The sequence below is a fragment of the Netta rufina genome, assembly GCF_964035555.1.
Source record: "Netta rufina genome assembly, chromosome: 1".
NCBI lineage: Eukaryota > Metazoa > Chordata > Aves > Anseriformes > Anatidae > Netta > Netta rufina.
In genome coordinates this window covers 193,185,521-193,204,379 of record NC_140123.1, presented here as the reverse complement: position 1 = coordinate 193,204,379, position 18,859 = coordinate 193,185,521, and the positions used below count along the sequence as shown (strand labels likewise).

General features: G+C 39.9%; 1 protein-coding gene across 1 annotated transcript in view; it reads left to right on the top strand.

The window, feature by feature from the left end:
- LHFPL3 (LHFPL tetraspan subfamily member 3) overlaps positions 1 to 12,383 on the top strand; it is a gene marked incomplete at both ends in the record, with an annotated part of 173,220 nt that extends 160,837 nt beyond the window's left edge. Inside the window, 2 exons of the mRNA XM_084306306.1 lie at positions 8,444 to 8,680; positions 12,334 to 12,383. Of these exons, the coding sequence (XP_084162432.1) occupies positions 8,444 to 8,680; positions 12,334 to 12,383 (287 nt within the window). The remainder of the gene's footprint in view (positions 1 to 8,443; positions 8,681 to 12,333) is intronic.
- Between the last annotated feature and the right edge of the window lie 6,476 nt (positions 12,384 to 18,859).

Here is an 18,859-nt window from a genome sequence, read left to right as displayed (position 1 = left end):
TTATTCCAATAGTCTCCTGCATTGATAGTACCTTCCATCAATGGGGTTTAATGCCAAAGCCCTACTCTTGCCAAAGCTCCTAATGAAAATATTATTGATTGATTCCCAGACTCATCCTTGAGATGCCGTACATACACAAATCCATGTATCCTCACAAAAGCTCAAGACTTTCCCTTGAAGCACAAAACATCAGCTCTCCAAAAATGAGTCAGATAACCACATTCAATTCTCATGCTAATCTCTGCTTTCTCCAGGTTAATAAATGTTTCTCTATGACACAGTGTTTTGTGAAGATCATGTTACTTACCTTTCTTTTATAACATCACAGCACCAAGTCTGGTGGAATTCAAGAAGTGTTTGGACACTCTTAGACACGTGGTCTGGTTTTCGGCTGGTCCTGTGTTCAGCCAGGAGTTGGACTTGATGATCCTTGTGGCTCCCTTCCAACTTGGGATAGTCTATGATTCTGTGATTCTTTCTAGTTATTAGATAAACCCATCCTGATGTCACCCCACATTGTTTTTATCTCCATTGCTCAAAGATCTGAGATCAGACAAATGGATGAGTGTTTGCTCCAGTTATTTTTCAATTCTCAATTTTATTTTGTTTTTCTAAAAATAAGGTAGCACATATGCTGTTCCCAATTATCTCAACAATAAATTTGTTTTAAAAACTTGCTAGCAGCTTTGCAGTTCAATGTGTTGCCTATTTCACTATTTGGGATTGGATGGTCTATTCCTCTAGCTCGAGCATTTTGTAATTATCTTAGTTTTGCTATGGGCTTGGAGGCAGGAGTTTCCATTTCCGAATGCTTATGCCCATCAGCTGTAAGGGGATTGCCCTCCTGTTATCTTCCTGTTTATTCAAAAATGAGGAAAAGATTTAGTTCCTGGTTCCAACCTTAGTCCATTTCTGCTTTTCTTTTTATGTCTGTGTTAATATAATTTAAGACTTTTATTTTTTGTTTCAATTTCTCTTGAAAGATTTAGCATAGATTATTTTTGGCAAACTATCTTTTAGGCTTTCATTATCTAACCTCCAAAAATGCTAACTGGTCCCTTTTCCATGTGTAGTGAGCACAGAAGGAAATAGAGTATTCTAATAATTTGGGTAGAGATAAAAAGTACTCCTGAAATTTTGTTCATCTTCTCAAGATACTTCAGAAATTCTTAGCTGAATGAAATTCAAGGCATTTCCCACAATTAACTATGAACATCTTCAGTCTGGTTAACTTTTTATCTAGTTCCTTTAGCTTATCAAAGTTTGTCCCTCTGAAATATGCATTTTTTAAAACATAGTTTCAGAAATATTTTTATTCATGTTATCATTTTATTTAAATTGAGCTGACTCCTGATCACTGAGAGCCAGATTACTTTCAGTTTTTCCTCCTCTTTACCAAAACCAAGTTTAAAATAATTTCACTACTTGGATCAGTAACTTGTGAAGAAGCATCGGTTGTATAAATATCAAGGGATGTCTAGCCTATGCCATTCATAATAGCACCTATTCTCCAGTCTGTCTGCCATAGCCCACACTGTATTTATATTAAGTTGATTCATTTATTAAATCTAGCACAAGTCAGTATGCTTTGGTTTGACATGATTTGGCTAAAGACCAGGTTCTACGAAGAGAAGTTAATGTTAACTTCAGAGAACATAACATTAACAGAAAGCTGTAACACTCCACTATTACAGTGTTCAAAATAAACACTTTTAATAGTAAATTTTCTTACCAAGTAAAGCCAAACCAAAAGTGTATGACAGCTGTGATCTAACAAAAAAAATAATAATAATAATAAATCAAAAAAGTAGGGAAAAAGAAAGAATCAATGCAAACAACTGCTTCCTCTATTAGATATACTTTTATTTTTTAGGAGACTAGCATGCAAGAAATGGGGCTTTTGGATGTCCCCACATCATCAGCAAACCTGGCTTAATGATAGCTGACTGCCAGGCTATGACCGCCTCTGATCACACAGATTTGCAAAGAACCTTTTTCATTCCCATGATATCTCTAGGTGTGAACCTTCAGTGGACAATCTGAGCTCATAATACATACCTCCTGTGTCATAAAGACATGTTAGAAAAACTCTGGCAGGCTATGACACAGTCTTCGTGTTATTTTAGACACTTTAAATGGAAAAATTCAGAAAAAAAGTCTAGATCTCGGGGCCAGTGCACACCACAGAGGGTGACACAGCATAAATGTAACTTTTGACATGTTCCTTCCTATGGGCTTTTAACCTTCTAGGTATACCACCATATCTGGTGGTACCTGTATTATATACCTGGTGGTATCTGTATCCCATAACCACTTCACAGTAAAGAAATATTTTTATAATTTCTCTTATATAACTTCAGTTTAACCATTCTTCATCAGTTAGTCATCTACCTCTGCTATAGCTGTTAGCAATCCGTTGTCATGACATTTCTGGGGAATTTTTGCCTACATGGTGACTAGGCCCTTATCCATTAATAGTCCCCAGTTTCCATTTATTTTCTGGACAAGTTATTATAAATTTGAATTATATGTGTCTGTGGTTGGAACACCAGAATCGTGGTCTTTCACATGGAGTCATTGGGATACTCCTTGTGAGTCACCTGCCATACACTCATAAAAACCTGAGATATTCTTATATTATCTTTATGCTTAAGCTAAGATAGCTGTTGTACTAACTAAATTATTCATAGATCTGCATTAATCTCAAAGCTTAATTATCATGGCTAATGATCAGAACTTGGAAGTTAAATGCTCCCATGATGATACCACCCCTCACAGAATTTCTGTCTCTCTAATACCAAAGAAATCTCTATCCATACATGAATCCAATACTTAAGGTCTGAAACAGCCCCCCTTAGTACAGTAAAATTTCTCTTACAGTTCATCCTCTATGTGATCATAACTGAAGTAGATCACACTGTTTCTTTGCCATTCCTTTTTACATATTCACAGTTTAACACATTCTCCACATATAACATTACTCCATTTTTTCCACCTTTCTGAACAACTCATTCTCTTAGTGCCTGTCTTTGGGAATGGCTGTTGGTCAACCATATTTCAGTTATCCAGTGTCACATCTTGCAACCGCTGATCAAATTCTTCCATTTTGTTGTATAAGTGCATTCAGTGGGCATCAAAAAAGCCAGTGATCTCTTTGTCAACCCAGCTAGGTTATGGTGAGTCTTCTCGCCCTGACTGTAGCGTCTACTTCACTACTGCTTTCCACAGCATCATTTTCTTTCTCTTTGCTGTCCAGTCACTTAATATTTGGTGTTCTTTTTTCCTTCTTCTATATATTCAAATTCGTGTGGATAATATACATATTGCTTGATCTTCCTATCAGATTTGTCATCAAGAAGTCAGTGTCTTAATAAGTTAGGTGGCCATAATTTGTGTTGTCTTATATATTATCACAGGGATTTAAATCTTTTTTCTTACCTTTAACATTGTCTGCAAATGATCTTAATCCTGTGAGACATTCAGGCTTATCTACATTAGCAAGCAAGATGATGCAAAATGAAGGAATCAATGGATTAAAACAATTAATGCTGAAGCTTTGTTTTATGTGGTTCTAAGGTTTTACTTCAGATTAGAATTAGTTTGGTCTCCTGGACCAAAAGTCCACATTATACATGTTCAATTTATTGAAGTTTAATGAGCAATTGTTTTTGTAAATACCATTTATAATAAACCTGAAAAGGAAGATTCTCTGTGTTTTTGGAACCATGGAGGCTATTGCATAGGTGGGTATGGAAAGAAGATAGTCGGTCAATGTAATTCCTGTTCCATTTTTTTTTATTCTTTTATCAGGAAATCTACCATCATCATACTCTACATACAAGCAAATCAGGTATGTTATCAGGAAAAGAATGAAGATGAGAGAGGAGTCTGCCAGCAGGAATCTCTTAGCACTGGTTTCCTGTATAACAGTCAGCCTTTTTATAAACATAACCTCATTCCATGCAATAATGTAATATTAATGTCACCATCTTTGGCACAAACATAGGATCGTGAACCACTTGCTTGCTAATTACCATTTGAGATAATGCACAGAGCACAGGCTGTGATAATATTAGCTTGGTCAGAGTCACAAGCATGTCAGTGCCAGCTGACATGTGCCATGTCAGTGTCAGACCCATTTTAGGGTCTGTTTCCAATCTCTGAAAGTGTCATATCTGCATCTTTACATCCCAGGAGGCAAAATCTTGGATTCACCCTCTTAAAATGAATGATTTCTCTTGTCACTCAGAGCCCTAAAGGAAAACCATGTTGCAACTCCTGTTCATATGGGAAAAAAGCTTTTACAGAGAGAAGTAAATGGATATCAGACAGGTTTAAGTAGAATATAGGAAATATTTTTTAAAAACTTGAAAAGTTTCACCCACCTCCAATATGTAGGTGAAAAAAATTGTTAGCCCACATCTTGTAAGAAAATTAGAGAAGGGACTGGACGAAGTCCAGGGTCATCACTACAAAGGCACTATTCCTGCAAATAGCTTTCTTGGGCAAACAACGGGAAAACAATGTTGATATCATTCTCGTAAGTCTTACAATTGCCCAAATAGCTCTGAACAGTGTCAGTGACACTAATCAGTCTCTGTTATCAATTTTTCCTGGCTGCTTCTTATACAAGCTCTGATTAGCTACAGAGCTATTGGAGCAGTCTGTCGGCAGGTTCAGGAAGTTGATGCCAATTCAGTGCATTCAGCTCGCACACAGAAGGCTGTCTTCAACTAACATAAATTTAACTGTTTAACTTTTTCCTTACTTGAATCAAATTGTCTGTAAGAACCAATGATTTAAGTCTTTTCATTCAATAGGTGAGCTTTCCAAATCTGAAAGTTTCTGAATTTATTAGAAGTGGATGGAAGTGTAAGTGTAGCAGTGTATCCTCTCATATTTTTCATGTTTCTATTTCAGTCACATGGCCATTAGAGACAGTGGAAGTTTAGACAAAGATACGGGACCCATGTCTGTGTTATAAAATCATCTGTTAGCTGTTTCACTGCAATTGTAACTTAAAGTGGTTTCCATTTTTCAAATTTTTAGAAAACTAAAAGTAATTTCCTTCTAGAGAAAATCTTCTAATCCTCTTTAGAAGGATTAAAATGTAAAAAATTTCTTGCAATACAAAGTAGATCTGTAGGTGGATTTTATACCTGTCTTTTCAGCCTTGTAGCTGATAAATGAATCATTACCTGTTTCATACTATTGAGCAAGTATGTATTCTTACAGGCATTCAGAGCAAAATGTTCCCTCAGCAACTGAAGACTTGATGTTGACTAATCCTACTTTGTTAACCTTTCCAGGTGAGGTATGATTCCTGTGTATGAAGTTTTGACCAAGCAGCTATCTAGCAGAAAGCATCTGTATAGGCAGAGGAGATAATAATATCCTCTCTTTGATGTCTGCCTTCATGCAAAGGGAACCAGTCTAACCACCATAATGGTTGGACTTTGTACCCTATTACCAAGAGAAGTCCAGCTGTAGCCAACTGAATAACTCCAGGAAGTTCAGGGAGTACATCTACAAGTCCAGGTACCAAATTCAGGAAAGATGAGTTAATCGGAAATCTGAAGAACTCAGATGGAAAGCTGTGTACTGAATTCCTGACATTGGGGCCTATATTCTTGATTGCCTGGATGGAAAAGAACAAAGTTTAATTATTTTTAAGAGGTATTGGGAACATATGTCTAACGGGGTATGTAATAAAAGAAAAACACAGAGATGTCAGTAATTCTTAATTATTCTTATGCAATTAACAGAAAAAAGTCCCTCGTCTATTGATCATTAACTGAGCACTAAGCTTCATCACATTTTGAGGATGATTAATAAAATAAACTAGTTTGGGTAGTTGCTACTTTATAGCAAACATTTGTCACAGTCACCTGGGTAAATGTGGACATTTTTAAGAACACCAGAAGTATGAACGTTTTATCACAATCATCATAGAATGGCTTGGGTGTTAAAGGGACCTTAAAGCCCACACATTTCCACCCCCCTGCCATGGGCAGGGACACCTCCCACCAGCCCAGGTTGCCCAAAGCCCCATCCAGCCTGGCCTTGGACACCTCCAGGGATGGGGCATCCACAGCTTCTCTGGGCAACCTGTGCCAGGGCCTCACTACTCACCTAACAGTGAAGAATTTCCTCCTAACATCTAATCTAAATTTCCCCTTTTAGTTTAAAACCATTCCCTCTTGTTCTATCATTATCTGCCTGAGCAAAAAGTTGCTCTCCATCTAATTTATAAGCCCCCTTTAAGTACTGAAAAGCTGCAATGAGGTCTCAAGGATGCCTTCTCCAGGCTGAACATCCCCAGCTCTCTTGGCCTTTCTTATGCATCATTTCAAAGAAGTACCTCACAACTCAGGGCAATGCTTATGTGTTGACTGCAAGAAATCATCCTTTTGGAAGTTTGTTGGACCAGTTCAAGAAAGAAAATTAAACAGTTTGTCTCAAAAAGCTTTGGAAGGTCTTTTGAAATTGCATTAATGAATGAGTTCAGGCAAGGCAGAAGCCAACTTACAGTTTGTCTAACCTGCATATGCTGAGTAAATCAGTCCTTATCTAATTGTCCTTGTTTCTATGCTTAATTGTCCTTGAAAGTATTATAAGGTGTTACATTTTCACACAAATGAACTGCTCAGGAGGAATTTATCAAGTATACTAGGTGCAGGTCTACATCAGATGCTTTGCACAGACATGTTTTTGAGGCTTTTTCTGCAGCAATGGGGTAGCTATATAAAGGAAAATATCATTCTTGAGTCCTGTTTTCACATCTGTGCAGGTGACTGAGCACAGGCTGCCCAGAGAGGCTGTGGGGTCTCCTCCTTGGAGACCTTGAGAAGCCACCTGGACATGGTCCCGGGCAGCCTGCTCTGGGTGTCCCTGCTTGGGCAGGAGCAGCTGGCCTCCAGAGCGCCCTGCCAGCCTCAGCCATGCTGTGATTCTGTGTTACATTATTTCATCAGATTGATTCAGCGCAGGTGTATTTTTCTTTGTGGGCATTAAAGGGTGGGTGTAAAATGCCAGTGGTTATGCTCATCCAGAAAAGACAAGAACTTGTTGCAGTTCCCAAACATACAGCAGCCATTGGTTCCACAAGCTACTCATGTGTAATCTATGGTTTTCAGACTGAGGGACAGTTCAGCAAATATTTAAAAGGCTGAAAGCTGCACAATGTGTTCTTTTCAATTAGCAAGTATGTTCTGTGTGCACAAATGTGTGTGTGTGTGCATGCACGATATATGTACCAGTATAATGTTAAGAGTTATAAATGGTTTAGTAGGTGACATTGGTAGATTGGTAGTAGGGTGATGGTTGGACCAGATTATCTTGAAGGTCTTTTCCAACCTTAATGATTCTATGATTGTTTAGGATCCACTGAATCTCATCAACCATGCTAAGGGAGTTGGGCTCTATGATCCTTTTGGGTCCCTTCCAACTCTGGATATTCCAAGGAAGGGGGGCATATCAGAGCATTATTCAAAACACATTGCTCTGTTAGGGAAATCGCTGCAAGTACCTATCTGCTCTGCCCTGTGTTAAGGTCAATGTGTTATGGACCTCTTTTAGTGGTCACCCAGACTGATGAAGGAGCACCCGAACACCCATCCTTTGCCTCTTTTCCTACCACAGCACAGCTGACCCCACCAGGAGTGGCTGGCAGTCCATGTCAGCTAGCTTTCCATGAGGGTAGAGGCTTTCCATATTTTTTATTGGTGTTAAAAGGATCAGGACTTTTTCGTGTTCAAGATGTCATGCATTGATTCCTCAGGTAAACCAGATCAGAAGTTCGCAGCAATGTTGACAGCTTATTTTTCCTTGCAGACCAATGTCATAACTTGTGTTTTTGAGGAGTACAAACCTTATGCATAAAACATATTTCAGTTAAAGTGGTACTGCCAACTTACATAGAAAGAAAAAAAAACAAACAAACAAACAAAAAACCTTACTATTACCTATGTGTGTTGCAAGCAATTAGATGATCAGAAACAAGAGATAGGCTTTTTTTTCTGTTTTTTTTTTTTTTTTTTTTTTTTTCTGGTTTGTTTGCCCAACCATTTGATGGTAGTCCAATGTTTCCTTTGAATATCCACCTTAATAATTTTTCCCTTTTATTTTGGAGGATCCCTTCATATTACAATAAAGAAATCAGTCTCACTGTGAAAATGTGATTGTACTGGTACAAAACTGTCTAGGGATTAATGATATAACATTTAAAAAATAAATAAACAAGGTGCCAGGTTGATGTTGTGTCTTAGGTTTTTATGTTTAATAGTTAATCACAGCACATTACTGTGTGATTTGTTTTTAAGTAAACTAGCTTTGAAGCTCAGGATGAAAAGGCGTGTTGCTTTAATGATAACTGTGTAGGTTCTCATCAAAATGAAAGTTTGGTCTCATTATCCCATTGTTCTCCTTTTCTTTTTTCTCCAAGCTGCCTGTCTCGTCCTGGGTTGTATGATTTTTCCTGATGGCTGGGATTCAGATGAGGTAAAACGGATGTGTGGTGAAAAGACAGACAAGTACACGCTGGGGGCTTGTTCAGTCCGCTGGGCTTATATCCTGGCTATTATTGGAATCTTGGATGCCCTGATCCTCTCATTTCTGGCATTTGTGCTTGGCAACAGACAAGACAGCTTGCTAGCAGAGGAGCTCAAGTTGGAAAACAAAGGTATGACTGCTTTAGAAACACTATTGTTGGGTGGCCTTGAGGCTATTGCTTAAAAACAATTATCTGTTTCATTTTGTTCTATATGTAAAAGTTAACATACTGGCTTACTTCCTAAGTTGCTGGAGAAGAGGAAATGCAAAGAGCAGTGGAAGTTTTACTTTTCAGCCTCCAAAACATAAGAAAGCTTGAAATTGCCATAACTGCTGTTCTATGCATGACTTATCCTTACTTTTCTCTAAAACTGCAGATGGGATGTGTTTGTGTTCCCAATTTGTACAGTGTTTTTCATTAGCATTTAGGTTTCACTACCTCCATCTTTTTCTATACCTATCTATTTTTCTATCTATATCTGTTTCTATACCTATAAGATTTGTTCATTTGGTTCCTTTAGAATTTTGCATTGTAATTTGGATGTCTGTAATATAAGGTTGCACTTTATGTGTTAGCAGAGCAGGCAGTGAGGAGGGAGTTCTTGGCTTGGGAGATTTGTACCCAGCTATGTAATGGGACCGCCTATGCCAGGGGGCACCAGTCGACTTAGAGCAAGGATAAGAGCCAGGAATGAAAAATAATGCATCTCATGTCCCAGCCTACTCCTTTTAACTGACCTGTTTTCCCTGGATCTGCCTAAGTGCTTCTGAACCTTCTAATACTGTCAGCTGCTTCAACACCACATGGCCACAAGTTCCCAAAGCTCACTACTGAATGCTAAAGAAGTACTTTCTTTATCTGTTTCAAATTGATCCCCTACTAATTTCACTGAGTGCCCCCTAGATCTACCAGTGCAGGATTCTGCATTCAGCTCATCTACTACCTTTGCAATTTTGTGGGTTGCTTCTAATAATAGCAGAGATATTGGGAGACCTTCCATGCAGGATTGGAAATCAAGAGCTGTTTGGCAGCCTGTGTTGTACAAAAATAGCTGGTCTCAGCCCTGCTCTGGAAGGACCATTATCCATATATCTGAAAGCACTGGGCCCCAGCTTGCTGACTTGCAGACAGTCAGTACACTCAGCCCTAAGATTAATGGACTTGAAGATTGAATTTCACATACAATTCCAGACCTAGTTATAGGCTACTGATTTGGGGGTTAAGGAAAGTGTGTGTTGCTTGCAATTGTCCGTGTACATCTATTCTGTGGGTAAACTGAGGGCACTTGTTTCAAGGACTGTCCCTGTGGCCCTTTTCTGTAAGGATAACATTCATCCATATTTGAAAATTAAAAGGTTTATAAGAAGGGTATTCACAGCTATACCACAAGCGCTTTTGCCACCAGCTTTGTGTTTAATTTGTCTATGCTGTACAAAGCTCATGAACCCAACAACAGCTTGTATCAAAGGGCCTCATTTGTTTTGGCACCTTGTGAGCAGAAAACAGCTTCTGGAGACTCATCACCTCTCACATCGCTGGCACAAGCTCGTGCCAGAACATTTGATCCTCAGCATGTCGGACAAAATCATTCAGCAGCTCATTTTCCTTGGAATAAGCACAGAAACGTAACAAAGCATCAGGCTCTACACAAACCAGAACTCAAAGTGGGACCTGCCCCACTTTGTCCTTCACAGTCAAGCCTAATATCCACCACATTTTAAACTGTCCCTCAGATGAAAAGAAAAAGAGGCAACCTGCCTTCTAAAAAGGACATCATCTCCTCCCTCTTCACAAAAAGCTTCTGCCAAACAACATCTCCCACAGGGGGACAAGGCAGGCACTAGTCTGGCATGAGCTCTTTGCTTTGCTGCTGCCAATGTCCCTGCAGGTGCCAGCTCCTGGCAGGGCTGGTGGGGCTGCAGGGCTGGCACCTTCACCTGGGGACAGGGCCAACACAGCCCTTGGTGTCTGTGGCTTCCTGGCATTCCTGGCCAGAGATCCATCCTTCTTCTGGCCTTCTGGATTCCAGGAAAGCCTGAGCTAATATCCCACTGATACAAGAAGACAAGAGCACTTAATTCCCTCTTGTGATCTTCTCTTCCCCACGCTGTGCTGATGGAGCTTTGGGGCCCAGAAACCACCAGGGAACAATTTCTTCCCAAAAGGCATACTCCAAAGCAGGCACTGGGATGTACAGGTAGCAATGATGCATTTTTGCAGCTAGTAGTCATTTAGCTATGGATGCCACGGTGTTTAGGAGGAAGATTCTGGGTCCGTATAGCCAGGGTTGTGAGACAGATTTTGTTGTCCTGGAAGTCACTGAATGCTGGCTTAGGTGGTCTGTTTGGGGCAGTGGTCTGTGGTTACAGGGGGTATTAACTACTTACACCATAATGAAGATGCTATTAGAAGATTAGGGCCAAAGCTTGTCCTTGATTTAGCACCAAACAACCTCCAGTCTGTACCCCTGGCATGCAGTGCACATGCCTGAGGACTTTGACACTTACCCCATAAACTATGTCCCGTTGGCCCCTTTTGGGTTTAGATGCTGGGGAAATACTTAACAGCATTAGTCCATATACAAAGTATGCATGCATCTCTTGGAAATGGTCAGGGAAAATACTGAAATATGCAAATGACACTAAAGTACTTCCCATATAGACAAGAAAATAAAACTATGGATATAAGCAATCCCACCTGCAGTCTCCTCAGCTACTCTTACAATGTGAAGTCCTCACAACAAGCAGCTCTGAACGCTAAACACTGTCACCCATCTCTTCTTCCCCTCTTCACCCAAATGGTGCCAGTCTCCAGGCTTGTACTGGCTTCTGTTTCTGATTAGCACCCCTGGATCAGGAGCATCCCTTTCTCAAGGAGGAATCCCCAGGCTGCTGCTGGCCTCCAAGAGGAAAAGATGTGGCCAGACTGTCAAGGAGTGCTGGTGAGGGGCTGTCTAGGTGTCCCAGAACTCCTTCCCCTTGGTGGTGGTGATGTCCTCTGTCACAGGGCTGAATGTCCTGTAGCCCATGATAAGCGAGGCTTCCCTTGAAGGGAAACCTTGTGACTTCACAGTGGTTTTTTTTTTGGAAGAATGGACCTGGAGAGAAACCAACATTGACTGCATCAAAGAGGAACCTCCACTTACCTTCTCAATTCTTCCTCTGCTGCTAGGGCTTTGCCCCATGCATGTCAGCACTATACAGTAGCTTAACAGAGGAGAACTATAAATTAAGTGTGAGAGTCACAACAGTTTTCATTTGTGGAAAAATCCTCAAGAACAATGAATTATGAAGCAATGATCAGACAGCTGGGCAGCTGTTTCCTTAATCAGGTCTGGAGGACTTGCTGCAGATCAACTCCCACCGAGTCATCAATAAGAGCTTGCTGTGGCTGTTAAAGCTTGTGTGAGTACCCAGGACCACAGCTGTTTCTGAGTATTGGCAGTGAGTAAACATTTAGAAGTATACAGTATGTAAAAGGATCGTGAAAAGGTGAGAAAAAGACAGAAAAAGAGCAAGCTGTACTTGTCTGTAGACTTATCATGCTGAATTACCACCTGCTGTATGCTTTTGATTACTACAGTGCTGTGTATTTACATAGGTTAATGAATGCTCATATGTAAGGAATTTGGCTGCTAAAATTACTCGCAGAGAAGACAGCTGTTTTGTTTTTCAGTTGGTTGGTTGCTTCTTTTTCTTTTTCTTTTTCTTTTTGTCATCCAAGAAAGTATCCTTTGTCGCTACATGATAAAAATAGTGCGTGCTTATTTCCTCTTTGCTTAGGTTTGAGAGTAAACTACCATGTGAGCTTCGCCTCTGGAACTGAAGCTTAGCAGATTTTTATCAGGGTACAATGTACTTAATGCATTTTCCTAATCATGCAAATTTTACACAACAATCTGTACCTTTCTCATTTTAAAAACTGCCTTTTGAAGAAAAAAAAATATTTCTAAAAAGACTTTTACATTATGTTTATGCCATTAGCAAAAAGAGAGGAGAGCAGTGTTACATGGTTTGTTTTAATTTATAGGAAAAAATGGTAATGACTTAAAGGCCTGCATGTTATTAAGCTAATGACATTCTGGGTGATAACAAAAATAGCCAGAATTCGTCTTAGCTTTAAGCTTCATCACCATCAACATCAGGAAAAAAAAAAAAAAAAAAAAAAAAAATCAATGTGTTGTATAATGGCAGAATTTAACATCTTCAACTGTAATGTTTTAATGACATAAAATTAAAGTTCTGCCCAAAGGGTGCGGAGACAAAATAAGATGTTTCCAAAATAAATTGAGGGTACAAAGCAATTACTTTTATGGTAGAAAGTGGTAATTTGGTCTGTATTATGGGTGATAAATACACGAGCATTCAGAAGAAACTATCCTGTTAAGTAATATCAGTCAGGCCAAGTGGGTAATGCACTTTGTGGACAGCTGTGCCTTTTCTGATGGATGGAGCAGCTTCACAAAGTGTTTACGTTTAACATTTGACTTACCTTTGGGGCCCATCTGGTCATAGACAGGCAATTTGCACTAGAGGTTTCCCAGAGCTGTAAGCCCAGGGCTGAAATAGATAAAAGAACCAGGCAGCTAGATGGGAGATCTGAAGGATTCATCTACCTTGCAGTGATTGCAACTCATGCAGACAGATTCAAGCTACACCAAGCAGCTCCCAGCAGCCGCGCTGGGGAGAGCTGGGCATGGAGCTCTGTGCAGGATGCCCAAGTGGGTATTTAACAGTTTGTTGGCATTTGCACCCTCATTATTCTCCATACTGGTGCTGTCAGTGCCTGATGGAGGTTGTTGAAGGCTGGCTCTGTACATCTGAATGAGTTTCAGAAACTGCAGACTATACACACTTGAAGAAAGAAACTCAGGGGAAGTAGCTTCTTGGTGACAAAGCAGTTTTCTGGGGAAAAAAAAAAAAAGCTTGCACGGAGAGCGGTGCACCTCTGGCAAGAGTTATCTTTGTAAACAAGAATAGTCTGTCCACATGATTTCAGCTGCAACAGAAAACTGTCTGCAGAAGTCCTGCTATCTGAAGCTGAGCGACAAGAGGCCAGCAGTGTGCTTGTCCCATTGAGGTACTATATGACAGAGTGCACAGCAGCTGTCATTCCTTGAAAGGAAAATAGCTCAGGTCACAGCACTTTCTGCAAACTGCTGCAAAATGGCAAAGCCCTGCTTATCGGCATGTAGTCCTCATGGTGTACATTTGCAAACATTCAAGGTAACTTGTTCAAAATTGGGTGAATAAACATATGAATTTTGATATCCGATACAGTTGCAATACATAGAAGAGTTGCCAGTAGCTCTTGTTGGTAATAAAGACTACAAATCCAGCCAGAACAACATGTACAGCCCTGTATATCCATGTTTTCCACTTGATAAAATCATATAGTTCCTTTTTGTAAAATTCTGCACCCCTGACTTCTCCAGCTATATGCACGTTTTCATTTTAGTTAACATACACTTTTCTTTCAAAAACAAGATGCAGCACATCTGTTACTCTGTTCCCTATTTCTCTTCATGTCTGCATGTCTCCTCCCATCATTTCTTTCTGAAGTTCAAGAGTGATCCACGGGACTTCACTTCAGCCTCTTCCTGCTTTGGTGTGGCTCAGCGTTCAAAGCACTTAAGGTGCCTTTGAACTCAGAACCAGCTTGGCCACTTGAATTTCCATTTGAGACGGGAAATGTGGAAGAAAGTCACTGCAGAGTGATCTGTGATGGATTACTGTAGACAGCCCACCACATGTGCTCGCTAGACTGCAGCTGGCCAGAGGAAGCTGGAACTACGTCAAAAAGTTTGTAATCTTGCCTCAAAGGAGAAGTATTTAGGTGCCCTTCTTTTCAAAGGCAGAATCAAGGTATTATTTGAAGTCCACAGACATAGGTTCCAGGCTGGGAATTACTGGCCCTCAGTTCTCATTTCAAAACATGATTCTCTGCCATGTCAGCCAAGAACAAAGCTTTGTCACAGCTGTGACGATCTCTCATGTTCTCTTTCAGCTTCAACCAACAAGTGGCTTATCTACCACTGCAATTACCTCCAGTTGTCTATTTCTTTGTCCAATGGCAACCTATTTTCCTTTGGATATCACCTCCGTGAGTTGGAAGGAACTCTGAGTACAGAGCAGTAGGAAAATAGTACCAGCATTTCACCTAGAAGGCTGTAACTAGAAGCCAAACACTATTTCATAAAGATTTTTTTCCACAAAATTTCCACCTTTAGAGAATGGCAACCATTTGCCTGTGATTTCAACTATGTAAATAATACAAAATAGAGAAAATATAAAGGTAAACATGGATATTTCATTGTGATCAATGTCAGAAGGAACTTCATCTCTCCTGGCATAAGATTCTCATACCACTGCTGTGGGGTCTATGCCCAAGATATAAACTTTCATCCAAGGACTGTATGAACAGTTATTGGGTTCAAATCCTGGACTTTCCCTTCCACTGTTCTAATGTCCTGTTCTCTCTTGCCCAGTGTATACTGAATTCTATCACACAGAGTAGAATAACTCCAGCCAGAGGATTTCTGACTTCACAGCAGTCTACAATTTATTGTGTGGGACACTATTGCTGGAAATCAGAACTGGAGGACTGAGAAACTCCAACATGAGGAAAGAACATCCTCAAACCAAGACAGGCATAAAATCAAAGTATTTTGGAGGTTTCAGTAGAAACCGAGGGGAGGAAGACAGGGAGCAAGATCAGAAGTCAAGGTGCTTCACTGTGGACTTAGAAAACACTCCTACTCCCAGAAAAAAAAACTCTTCCACTTCAAAATGTCTACTTTTGTGTTTATGAGCGTGTGAGATGCATGTGTGAGAAACTACTTAGACTTTTCTATTTGCACTGCATGGCAGTAAGAGAAAAACCCTGAAGCGGTATTCAGAATAGATGATTTTGATTCCTGGTTTTCTTACCAAGCTTGGATCTATCATTTGATTTCTCCATTTCTCCATCTTTTAAATAGAGCAAATTAGACTGACTTTGATTGGGTATGTTGTGTTTCAGCAATAGAAGGTGAATTAGGAAAGCTGAATAGTGGTATTATTACTAAAAGTATGTATACGGAGGCTAAGCTTCAAATAAAGTGTTTCATCAGGGATGTACTTTACCACTGCATTAAATGGTGATACTCCTAAGGGGAAGCAAATGAGGCATCAAAACTAAAAGTCGAAAGTTGATTAAAATACCTTATTAAATAAAGGTCAATCTTGCAGTGGTGCTGATTGATATATCAGCTGATCCAACAGTTCCTTTCCAACTCTACTTTCTATAATGAGAAAGTAAAATTAGTCCTAAGTATACGCATTAATTACTTAACTGAAGAAGCTGGAGACCATGAATAAAGAGTTGTAGTTCCCCACTGATTAATGAAGGAAGAACATGGTGAACTGCTTTCTGTCTCTTAGAAAGATGGGTCCCACTTGCTGTTACACTCTGAAAAGAATCTCATACAACAGCTCAGTTAAAGAAATTATCTTTCCATTTAATGAGCTCATGATACAAGGGACCAAGTAGCAGGACTTCAAGGTATGCTGGTCACAAAGAGATAGCCAGCCTTAAAAAAACACTTCTTAAACGTTATGGGGAAGTTGATGCGTTGTATGGGCTCTGTGCTCTGCTTAAAAATTTGCAGGGCAGTGAGCCACAGAGGAGTTGAACATTAAAAAACATAGTGACTTGATGTATAGCAGTGGGTGATTAGGTCATTACGAAGTGCTGTTACAAGCTAAAACAAAACTCTGGCCTAGACATGTTCAGACAAAGCCTGACAGATCTGGAGGCCTGTATTTTTAACTTAACATAAAGCCTGTTGTGTATGGCCTGTTCCAAGCAGGACAGTATTTACTGAGTTAGAAGGCAACATGTCTGACTGCGCCATCACTGGTAGTTGCATTAGAAATGTTTTGAAGTCTGGACAAAAATCAGAGATATTTTATAATAAATAGATGTACAAAAGGGAAGTAGCCAGCACATGCTTCATTCCAGGCAGAGCTAGTCACTCACAAAGATTATCATACACTACACCATCCATGCTCTCATCCCTATTGGCAGGAGACACATTTTTAGAAGAAACAGCAGAGAACAGGAAAGCTCATGACTCAGCCGTTCTTGCATAAGTGTTTTTGAACAACATGTTAACACAGACTAAATAATGAAGACAGGTTTGTGCCAATAATCTAGACTTAGGAGGAACAGCTGATCTATAAAGACATTTTGCTGTCCAGTCCAACTTGCGAATTCAGCGAACTGCCTGGGCTGTCCATATGTTCACACCAGTCCTAATGGCTTGTTCTTGCATACAGATGAAGCCTGTAGAACTGAGCTGTGATTGTTCCCTGTTAAAGCAAGTTCCAGTAATTTTCATGGAAATCTTTCTCATTATTTAAAAAGTCATTAGTTGCATTATCACATTTTGCTGTGAATTTGTTTTGACTCTTCTTCAGTAGTTGCATAAAGCAAGCATCATTTTCTATCTGCAAACAAGGCATCTGAAAAAAAAAATAATCAGGTAATGTCCCTATCTGAGCATAATGTCAATAGAAACAAAGGATGTAGTTAGTAGCTTTAGAATGAAAGATCTATCCAAAATTCCAAATGAAAGCAAGGCAAATAGCCTTGTTTTCCAAAGTTACACTCAATGAGACATGTAAGTCATACCTAATGAGATATTTGAGATATCTGTCTCTTTCTGGTTTCTGTCACAGGTAATGTCCAAGACAGCTTATTACAAACAAAAAATGATCAGCTTGGTGCTGGCAGTGGAATTTTTTCTCTATTAAGCCAGTTATTTTTATATTGCTTTATTCTAGAACCTTGAAACTCTTTGTATTATTTCTGGACTACTTCCAGAGTTGGTCTGCACTTTCTGTTGAATCCCTCATCTTCTTTCGAATGACAAGCTTGGTAGACTCTCATTCCCATTGACCTCTTCTGGATGCCTGGGAAGCCAAACCCAAGATGCCTGGGAAGACAAGCCCAGACTAGGGCATGCGTGTATTGTAGTTCCTTGGCTCTGGAGTGACCCTACCAGGCACAAGTTTGCTGGGGCTGAAAGTTAATGTTCTGCTCATGGCGGCCAAGATCCTTCTCTGTTGACTTTGCCATGTCTGTACAGATTTACTTGATACAACACCGGACAATACCAATGGAAGTGGAAACAGAAACATGATATTCATGAGTGACATTGCACTCAAGATTTCAGTAGGTGTATGCTAACTTCATTTGCTAGAAAGGAACAAAATGGGTAAAAAGTGAAATTGCAATCCAGAGAGTCAGTCAAGGTTTTGCATACCTTTTCTGTCTGTTTTTTCTTAATTCGTATTTTTAAATTATATCAATGACTTTGTTCACAGCACTTGGACCATGTTATTAAGTTTAGTCTTTCAGGCATTTGGCATGGAAGCACTCCAGCTGTCAGAAATATTTTTATGCACTTACTTCAAGAGCATTTAGTATAAAATGTGTTCTACAGACATGGTAAAACTGAAAATAGACATTTTCTTGCAATCTCATTTGACTAAATGTATTTACAACACCCCTACACATTTGATTTTACAAACCACCTTCACCTTAGTTTAGTAAATCTAAAAATTTTCAGGTTCATAATGAGCTGGCATGAAGATGTCCTTGCATAGTCATTCATCTCAAAGCAGTCTTTAATCTCAAAGTACTTACACCCTTCTAGGTGGCAGCGTTTGACACCAGACAGACCATTGCTCTGGTTCCTGTAGGCCATTTCCCTCAGTCCCTGCCCTCTGATGTTCCCAACCAATTCTCTCCTAATCACTGAGTGAATTGTTCATGTCTAGTCCATGCACACTAAAACCAAAGCTCTCTGCTCTTTGTATAACTCCGTGTCTGATAGAGGCTGAAAAGATCAGCATGGTCTTAAGCTACTCTCCAATATTACACAAGCTGTAGGATGGTCTGAATTCCCTCCGGCTTGTCAGCATTGCTTAAATTGTGGAATCAGAGTCGGACACTCTTCCAGGAGTGTTTCTAACTCTGCCATCCCCTGAGGAGTTATAACCCCTCTACTTTTGCTCAGGGTTTCTTTTCTGCAGCCAGGATGCTCGGTAGCCCTTCTGTTTGCCAGAACCACTCCAGCTTGTGTTCAGCTGACTTTCCACATGTTCTCTGTCAATGTGTGGCTGTATCTTGCATCATGATGTATCACTCTGCATCAGGCCATGCTTATAAAGTGAGCAATTTGCTAACACAAATGAAGACTTCTTTGGTCTTCTTCACCACAGCAGCTGAGAGAGAGCCAATGGGCATTGCCACTGGCTCCTG